This window comes from Mytilus edulis, chromosome 12, assembly GCF_963676685.1.
Source record: "Mytilus edulis chromosome 12, xbMytEdul2.2, whole genome shotgun sequence".
NCBI lineage: Eukaryota > Metazoa > Mollusca > Bivalvia > Mytilida > Mytilidae > Mytilus > Mytilus edulis.
Window position 1 is genome coordinate 17,598,045 of NC_092355.1, and position 10,212 is coordinate 17,608,256.

General features: G+C 31.5%; 1 protein-coding gene across 1 annotated transcript; it reads right to left on the reverse strand.

The window, feature by feature from the left end:
- Positions 1 to 1,627: 1,627 nt before the first annotated feature.
- Positions 1,628 to 3,298, reverse strand: LOC139497475 (uncharacterized). The gene has a single exon (XM_071285703.1). It carries the CDS (start codon positions 3,296 to 3,298, stop codon positions 1,628 to 1,630), a length of 1,671 nt encoding a protein of 556 aa, XP_071141804.1.
- Between the last annotated feature and the right edge of the window lie 6,914 nt (positions 3,299 to 10,212).

Here is a 10,212-nt window from a genome sequence, read left to right on the forward strand (position 1 = left end):
TTTTTATTTATATTTACTTGAAAGTAACTTAAATTCTTTTTATTTTTCCATGTACGCAATTATCACATTGTTTATTTACATTTTCTGTTACAAGTTTTTTATTATTGTTTTTAAGATTTACAACAAATACAACACATCAAACATACATACAGTAATATTAGTGATAGATTTGAATATATATATTTATTTATGACAATAAACATTGTTGTAAATTAAATTTTTTCTATTTATATGAAGAAAAAAAGAAGAAAATATAATTAGAGTTAAATGTGTATGTACCACTGTGTGGCATGGCATCTGAGAATTGTAAAGAATTTTATAAAAAAAAAAGGAAGAGGTTAAAAAATATCCCGTTAGATTTTCAGTACATAATAAATTGTGCTATCAGATACAATAATATTTTATGTTAGTTTTAACAATAAATATAGATTGTAAAAATAAATGACAAATTGAATTATAAAAGTAATACTTTAAATGCATTCCTCATGGTATCAAAGTGTTTTTGTCTCTAATTTTTTCTAAATTGTACATATATTTTAATTTTCTTTAATGGCACTGACTGCAAGATCTTCTGAAAAAGCATCTACTGTTGTATATATATTGTTTATTGTTATATCTGTTACAAGTTCTTTATAATGTTATATGTTCATAAAAAACCTCACAAGAGCTTGAAGAAGAAAGGAATGCAACAGAGGCACAACTACTTCTTAAACACGATAAAGTTATTATAGCACGGGTATTCCAATATGATATCACTGTAGCTAATACATGTAATACATCAGGAAAAGTTCATGTATGAGACAATATAAGACAATAATACTAAGTATATCAAATGAAGATGCCTAGATGTTTTCTCTATAGATACACTCTTTGAAACTATCACATTTGAAATAACATCGAAATTTTTACAATGCATTACTGTAACGAAAAAAGTAAACATCCACTATCTAGTGCAGGAGAAGATATCCAGTTTTTTTGTGGTAAAGTATAATAGTTTATCTTACAGGAGAGAGACGACAGATATTAAAAGTATATCCCAACTCATTAGTCATCAACAAAATGAATACTGTATGGCAAAGAACGAAAAAAAAAGACGAAAAGACAAACAACAGCCAAAACAACAACATGAACAGTATAGATTGACCAAACACTGGAAGGGGTATCAGATACTCTTGACTGGAAAGTAGAACCTGCTTCACATCCGTTATGTTGCTCAGAAAGTTTAATCCTGATAATAAGTGAAATTTTGTGATTAGCAAGGAGAGGCGCACACAAGAAAACCAACAATGTCCATGGATGTTTATTCTATTCACTCATCGTTGTCAATATCATAAAATTTTATGCGACTGTCAAACAACTGAGAGGTGTAGCTAGCTGTAAAATTTAAAATATTTAAATACGTTATTATAAATAGTTTAAGCATGTCACTAATTCAGGTTGCTCCGTTCTTTAACGCCAATTTCATAGTGCGTTTATTTATAAAAACGCCAAAATATTCGCCTCCACCTACAGCGCTTCGATCCAAAAGAATTGCCGAATTTGTCCTATAAGAATCGAAATAATTCAAGCCCTCATGAATAATTTCTTAAACAAATAGGTTTTCAGTTAAAAGTTCACAGAAGTTATTTTAGGAAACATCAAATAGAAATGCAAATTTAGTTTGATTTGCAACTAACAACTTGTTACTTGTTGGTTCGAAATGCATTGCACGTGGAATATTGAGGCCATCACGAGAGGACAATATTGTTCTGCAACGCTTTCCATCAGGGGAAATAATGACAACGCTGTGTGTATCCGTACTGACAACATACACGTTACCATTGCTGTCTACAGATATACCCTGTGGATATCGCAGGTTTTGTGTATCCTTAAATTCCCATTTTAGATTTCCATGGATATCATAGCATGTAACAGAATGGTTGTCTCTATTTGTATAATAAATATTGTCACCATGCACTGCAACATACGAATAGGGTGGCATTTTAAATTGAACAAGTGCCTTTTCTGATTCACCATTCAGTTGAACTTCCATTATTCCTTTACCTAACTTACAGTATACCAGGACAGTTTTATTCAGTGCTATACCATATTGAGCATCCCTAACTTTTATAGTTTTCTTGATTCTTCTGCTGTTAGGGTCAATAATGTGAATAACATTTGAACCACCGCCACTTGTAACGGCAATGGAATTTTCTCTTTCAAAATATGCTAAATCAAATGGGCGTGTATCTAGCTGAATTCCAAACTCATGCATACCGTTGCTTTTCAACACAATTAAATTTGAATCACAGAACATCATCTTGCCATTTGGTAGAATTGCGCAACCTGTAACAACTCCAGCAGATTGCAAATCAATTCGCATTATGTTGCTTAGTTTGATATCATCTATGCATTTGGAAATTAAACTAGGTATCATCATCTGAGCTTCTTTGTTTTTGTTACTGTCATTAACAACTTTGCACGATTTTGAATTAACAATAACGGACCCAAAACAATCAGCCCTGCAAATGTTTTGTACGTCTTTGTTAATATTTAAAGCCAGTGTTTTTATCGTCATGTCCTCGTTCTTAAGGACGGACTGAATACATTCTGCTTTATCAGAAACCTCTTTTTCAATGTGCTTTAATGCTAAAAATGTTTGAAGTTCTGATGCATGTTGCCTGATATTATTTTGGTTTCCTTGGAGGTCAGAAATTCCCTTTTCAATGTCTTCAATCTCACACAACAACAGCTTTATTCTCTTACTTTCATTTTCTTCATTAGCATATAATTCTTTAATTATTTTGTCCTGTATTTTGTCTAAGCGGTCGTTGATCATTTTCCGGGTTTGGTTTATATCACCTTCAATCTCTACTCTCTGATCCTGTAGACATTTTAAATTTTCTGTGCGATCGTTACGAATTCTTTGTATGTTTTTCAACAGTTGGACCAATATTTGCTCTACCTCTAACCACGCATTCGATGACTTGACATTTTTGACGATGTCCTCTATTGCTGTCAAATCATTGCAATTATTATGTGTTTCAATAACACACCTCCTACAGCACGGACAATCATGTTTCTTACAGAATGTTTGATAGTGTTCTTTGTGTTTTTGACATGTTTGTGTTATCTCTAACACATTTGTTGGTAGCTTCTGATATTCTGTAATTGAAATAGTGTCATGGTTTCTAGTTGATTTTGATGCACAATGGTGCTCTCTACACTCGCCACAAAGTCCCTCGTCACATTCTGAACACCACACTACTGATGCTTTGTTGATGTTTCGGAAATTACATACACCACAATTACTCGCCATTCTACAAAACAAATGAGTCTTAAATTTTATCGATGGATAACACTGTAGTTGTAACTTAACAAACAAAATGTGAATATGATATATTTTTTTCATTTGGATGGTTATGCTCGGCTTGTCATAGTTCACGGATTTCGATTGGAAAATGACAGGTCGTTAAAAATATGCCATGGGTGGTGGTGCCACCCACTACCATGGACATCTCCATGCCTTTTTTGTTTTGTCCAGCAGTTGTTATATGTGCAAACTTGATTTCTGTAGATTGTTTATGATGTTGTTTTTTTCTGATCAAATATGTAAACAAGTAACGATATTATCAGTGTATGTTATTTCCTGGCATTCATTTTAGTTAATGCATCACTTGGTTACAATGTCGTTAATTAATGGGACTACTGACCTAATTATGCAAATTACCCACGTTGATTTTCCGCCGTCTAAGACTATATTTAAATATATGTAGGGTTACCTTACATACGGTAAAAGAAATGTGGAATTGTAAAATTATAAATAACATTTTTTAACAAATTATTTTTAAAAAATTTGCTTTTACGTGACACATTTTTTCTTAATTCTTTTAGAAAGATCCCCCGATTCGGACATAAACCGGGAAATTTTTGCTATCTACGTTCATATTTTTGGATTACGCAATATATGTTATTTATTGGACATTTCCGTTACTGTCCCAATATTACCGACTTATTTGTTTGGGTTTTGTCACTTCAGTCGACACTTATTGAAAATGTTGAGCTAGTGTTAAGAGCGAAGGACGTGATCTTTGTTTGCAAAATATTTCCTTTTCTTTCAACATAATTATAAGAATAAAAAAAATAAAAGGTTCTTAAATTGATCTATTTTACAGGCCCAAGTGCTAGGGAACAAATGATTGTTTTTTAAGTGAACATCGAAGGCTCCATAACCCACAATTTAGATGTATACGTATTGTCGAAACTGTGTGCTTTTAATGACATATAATCTTAAGGAAATCTTAAGCTGCAATTTACGATCTATATTATGTCAAACAACTAAAAAGGAGTCAATAATTATAATAGATTCGTAGACACAGTTATTATCTTCTGCAGGGGTTGAAGCTAAAATGAATTATGCAAAACAAACTTTTCATTTAACATTGGTCCAAACTGAATTTCAACTCAAATAATGAATAATAGTAATTCAGATGATATTACTAACTTACATTTTGTATTTATGGCTCAGTTATTTGTCGGGTTTTGGCAGCATTCATTATCATTTTTTTCGTTTTTAAGCTCTTCTTTTGTTTAATAATTTTTGAATTAAAAATAAGTCATTCTCATTTCGCCTTAACTGTGAATTCCAGGTAAAAAAGGTAAAAAAATATACTAAGGCCAGATGGGAATTGAACTAAGGCAAAATGTGAATTTAGATAAAAATATTAAATAAACAAATTAATTCTCTGTGTTTTTATAGCAATTTAAACAACATGTTATTAGGGAATTGTTTCTCTTGAATGATTCTTTTTAATAAAAGTGACCATTTTTTTTTATTTCAAAAGTTGTGAAATTAGAAAAATCTACAATTGAGTAGGAAAGTTGCTTCTCTTGAAATATTGTTCGTTTCATATTTAATATAAGTTGAAAATTTTCATTCTATTGTATGCAGTGAGAAAAATCTAAATAATTTAGTTAATTATCCTTTACATTATGCAACACACAATAAGTTTAAAGGAAGGATGAAAAAACCATGTATTCCCACAGACTTGTTTAACATTAACAACTATAGGTCACCGTATAGCCTTCAACAATGAACAAAACCTATACCGCATAGTCAGCTATAAAAGGCCCCGATAAGATTTTTAGTGCTTTTCGCTCGTGCGATTCTATATTACGTGTAAATTTATTAGTTTGCTAATTTGAAAATACATTTTTAGAAAATAAAAAATATTAGCCACTCTTAAAAGAAGTATTCCAAAAGTGAGACATTGGGAAAAAAAAAAACACATCTTTTTAAAAAGTATTTCAACATTAATAAAACAAATATCAAACTTCCACTATCGCTTTAGTTTATTCTTTGTAACCTGAAAATTTGTACTAGGCGAAATGGGACTATTTTTTTATAATAATTTTGACAGCTAAGACGAAATGAGAATAAGCCGGTAGAATACTCGGATAATGAACTGCTAGACCAATAATCTATTACGATATTTATATTTATTCTGCAATTGGGTGTTCTACTATACAGATACAGCCCTACAGATATCGCTATGCTGTATCTGTATACTATACAGACATCGCTTTAAAGCTCCGCCCACTGCCGGACTGAGTTTTGAATGAACCTGCGTGACCTCATAATGTTTATTGCAGTTGCATTCCAATGACTTATTAATTGCGAATTAACGATTACTTTTATACGTTCTGTTTGTTTTCAAACATTTCTTTAGAGCAATAAGAATCACACCAATTTTCTGATATCATACACACATGAACAACTATCGATTTCAAAACTTAAATGTGTTTGATTGTGTAACAAAAACAACCATGTCCATTTCATCATGTATGTTTAGTGAATGTTGAGTCTGAGGCGTAGGACAACTCATACACCCCTGTTTCAAATTGGACAATGTTTTGTTATTTGTTTTTACTGTTGAAAATATTCGTTATGTTAAAATAGCTAATTATTCGATGAATTATTGTTGACCATTCCAGATTCTTTTTTGCGAACCCGGCTTCAGCTGAATGTGTGGTTACTGTATCATATTTCTACACGTGGTCTCAAGGGATTTCAAATCGAAACTACATGCAAAACATGTGTTCTTGTGTCTTTCAAAACACAAATAAAATACAGAATTAATTGCAGGATAAAGACAATAACTGTTTAGTGTCTTTAAATATCAGCTGTATTTGTACTCAGCTCGAAACAGGTGTAATAGCTCGCTAAAAGCTCGCATACACCTTGTTTCCTAGCCTCGTTCACATACAGCTGATATTTAAAGACACTAAACAGTTATTGTCTATGTTTTTTTTTTTTATTTGTTCGACATGTTGAATAAGATATGAAATTTTGTAATGGAATAAATACCCTTGTTTTTCACCATAGAGGCATTTGTGGTCAAAATGCGCATATGTGCAGCGCAATTAGTACAGTTAAATGCCAAAAAAGAGTTTATTTTGTATAAATACTCAAGTAGTAGATTATCTATGTCAAATATGTAGTAATGAAACCCGATCAAAAAACGCATTAAATTGTAGGATCTATTTACTATTAGATTATCAAGACTGGTGTAGCAACTCTAAATCTGAAATGAAAAATATTATCCGACATTGTCAAATAAATCTTGTTTGTGTATACACAATATAAATACATTTATGAATTGTCATCAGTCCGTTTTTCTTATTCTTTATTAAAATTTTAGTTTGAACAAGTTCTGGAATGATCGATTTTTTTAAATAAATAGATCAAAACAATATGTTTTACACTTCAGAGTCTGGATATGGCAACGAATTATAAATTGATGGGCGAAATAATGAAATAAAGAAAATCTGGCTGAAAGAATAAAAATGACGACTATTAAGTACCCGCTTTCTAGAATCTCATTCTAAACAGGTCACAATGACATTTTTTTTTAAGTTCCTAATCTGTTTATCTGAAAATGGATTAATTTGACTATCACTCTGGTATCTTTCGTCCCTCTAGTATCTTTCGTCCCTCTGATATCGTTCGTCCCTCTTTTGCATCTCTCTTTGCACACATACGTTCACAGTAATTGAATTGACCATCAAACTGCAAACTAAACCAGTTAAGATATTTTTACCAATCTTACAGGTTAAGTTCTAAATCTTTATAACTCACTACTTTATGATGATAAAAGTAAAGTTTCATATTCTTTAAAAAGGTGTAAGTTCACGAATGGTAAAAATTGGTCCTAAGATTTTGAATGGTTTTTTTTAAACAGGCCATAATACTACAAACAGGACAAAGAAATTGTTATGATATTACAAAATAATTTAAGTTTTACAAATCAATTTAAATATGACGAATTTCTTGATTATTTTAACGCTGTTGATTTTCAATAATTCTTAACCTTTTTTAGCATATTTTACAGTATCCGCCATCAAAAATCCAGAACGTTATTGTGTCTAGGGATTCAATCTCATCATTATTAGCAAATCTTTGAAACAGATCATTCGTATCCTAGGTAGAGGCAAAGGTCCGAAAATGCACACAATCATCGTATTTTGATTTTGTAGCCAAAAATGTACGCGTATGGATGGATTTCTTTTTACAAGGAAGTAAATCATTTGAAATAGATCCATTAATAAATAACCAAATCTGGCCATTAGGACATTTTGTGATAAAGCTGAAGTTCAAGGTTATGCATGTTTTGCATGGTAGACATTGTGTGTGTCTTAACTGAAATTAGTCTGAATAAACTATTATCATTCCAACTTAACAACAAACGAAAGCAGTGAGTTCTTTAGAGTTCGGTGTTTTTTGTTGTTTTACTTTTTGGTATGCTGTTGATATGACCGATCTCTCTATTTTAGTACATAAAGGTCAATTCGATCATTATAAGATCGGATAGGTCTACCTTACAAAATATTATTTATTTAAAATTGGATGCACTTTCATATCAATTAGTTTCACTTGTAGTTTCTAATGTTTAAGTGGTTGCATATCAGCATTTATAAAAGGTATTTTTTTAATAAAATTATCGATAAGGGTGATCCATTGATTTTGTTCTGAAATGAAAATTATAATCATAGATAGTTTAGAAATATTTTATCAACTTGTTATGATACAGATTAGCTATGGCGAAGCTATATCTATTAACACATACAAGGTTCATGTTTATGTTATATGTAGACGTCATTCTAATATAAAGTATTAAATGGTGGCCCCATTGCCGGCATTTCTATTTTTAGCAAATATCTCCTTAAAAGGCGTCTTTTAATAAACTAATTATGGAAAAACTGCTGTTGTCTAATTGAAGCTCAATATCTATTTGTGATTTTACCGCACTCAAATATATATGGTCCCAAGGGTTTTCTTGGTAAATTTATGGTTTTTCACGATACCTTACGATTTCGCGGAAAATTTTCCCTAATTTTGATCAAGATAAAAAAATCCGGCCCTTCATCATATACATATACGGACAAATTTGTGCTTGCATGAAACTTCATTCATAATGCTTTCCAGAAGAAAAATATATAAATGATATAACAACCAATCACAGAAAGTCATCTATTTTTATCTCCATGTCATGTTCTCTATAAATTAATGGCTGCGCCCATATAACTTTATTTGGTACATTGTAACCTATACGGTAATAAACAATTTCTGAAATTTGATATTTTTGCCGCTAAGGCATTAGTTACTTGAACATTGCTTGACTTCATTCTACTATGCAAAATATCTCATTGAAAACTGTATTATACACAAGAATCAATTTCTGGACACTACCCCTGTTTAAAAATTGGTAAACAATTACACTGACATTACGGTACTGTGTGATGCAGGTGTAATATTTTGTCTCTTTGCTAGTATTGCCTGTTCGAAGTAATCATGTGCTTCTGATATTGATTAACAGAGAATTTAATTTGAGTGACGCTGTGCCGAAAACCAAATTAAAAATTCGGACCAGATCAATATGAAATAAATTCACTATTTTATAGCGGACTATAGCTTTATAAATTGGATACATGTGGACACTTTAGCTTCTTTTCGTACAAAAACAGCTTCTGGTGGCCTATATTAGCTATACAAATAGTCTGGAAAAGGTTTTGAATGATGTGAAATCGTTTAGCGTATGCAAATACCATGGGAGCCGGTTTTACCAAAAAAGGGGGAGGGTTAAATCCGAAGATTTCTGTGTCATAGGATGTGACAAGATCTAACAAGTATCGCAAACAGTTAGGCCTATATATGGCTATCAAGCCTGTACGCCAAATTTTGGATGAGAACAGAAAAGAAACATCAAGGCAATGAAATCCTGTACCTACCCGTATTTTGAATGCAAAAAGGAAACAGACTATAGCATGAAAATGAAATTATTCACACATATCACAACACTAGTAAAGCGTTTTTATCTCTAAATCTTTCTTTAAATACAATTTTTGACATATTTTGAGACCATTATAGAATATAAATTACTAAATAGTGGCCCCATTGCCGGCAATGCTATTCTTAGCAATTATCTCATTAAAAGGCGTTATTAATAAACTAATTGTTGAAACACTGCTGTTGTCTAATTGAAGCTCGATATCTATTTGTGATTTTACCGCACTCAAATACATATGGTCCCATGGCTTTTCTTGGTGAATTTTTGGGGTTTTCATGATGCCTTACGATCTCGCAGAAAATTTTCCCTAATTTTGATCAAGATAAACAAAAAGTTTCCGGTCCTTTATCATATATATGTAGGGACATATTTGTGCTTGCATGAAACTTCATTCATAATGCTTTCCAGAAGAAAAATATATAAAAGAGGGACGAAAGATACCAAAGGGACAGTCACACTCATAAATCTAAAACGATATAACAACCAATCACAGAGAGCCATCTATTTTTATCTCTATGTCATGTTCCCTTCATAAAATGGCTGCGCCAATGTAATTTTATTCGGTACATTGTAACCATTCCATTAATCCGTATAAAACCTACAATACACACGGGTATGGTTAGGTAAATATGATAAAGACATTCACATTTAACAGAAGAATGATACAAATGGATTTAATATTGATATTCATACCTTAAGAATCATGACATAGTCGTCAAAATGGTTTCAAAAGGAAACCGTCGCCACAACAAGGAAGGTAAATATTGTGATAACAAGTTATATGGCAATTTCAGGGATCAGGAGACAAAATACGACATTTATATATATGAGTGCATGTAAATAAAGTTATATAAATGAATGATGACCTGTCTGATTGTATTCACCT

Excerpts from the sequence above, each read along its gene's own strand:
- LOC139497475 (XM_071285703.1), bottom strand. The coding sequence starts at position 3,298 with ATGGCGAGTAATTGTGGTGTATGTAATTTCCGAAACATCAACAAAGCA.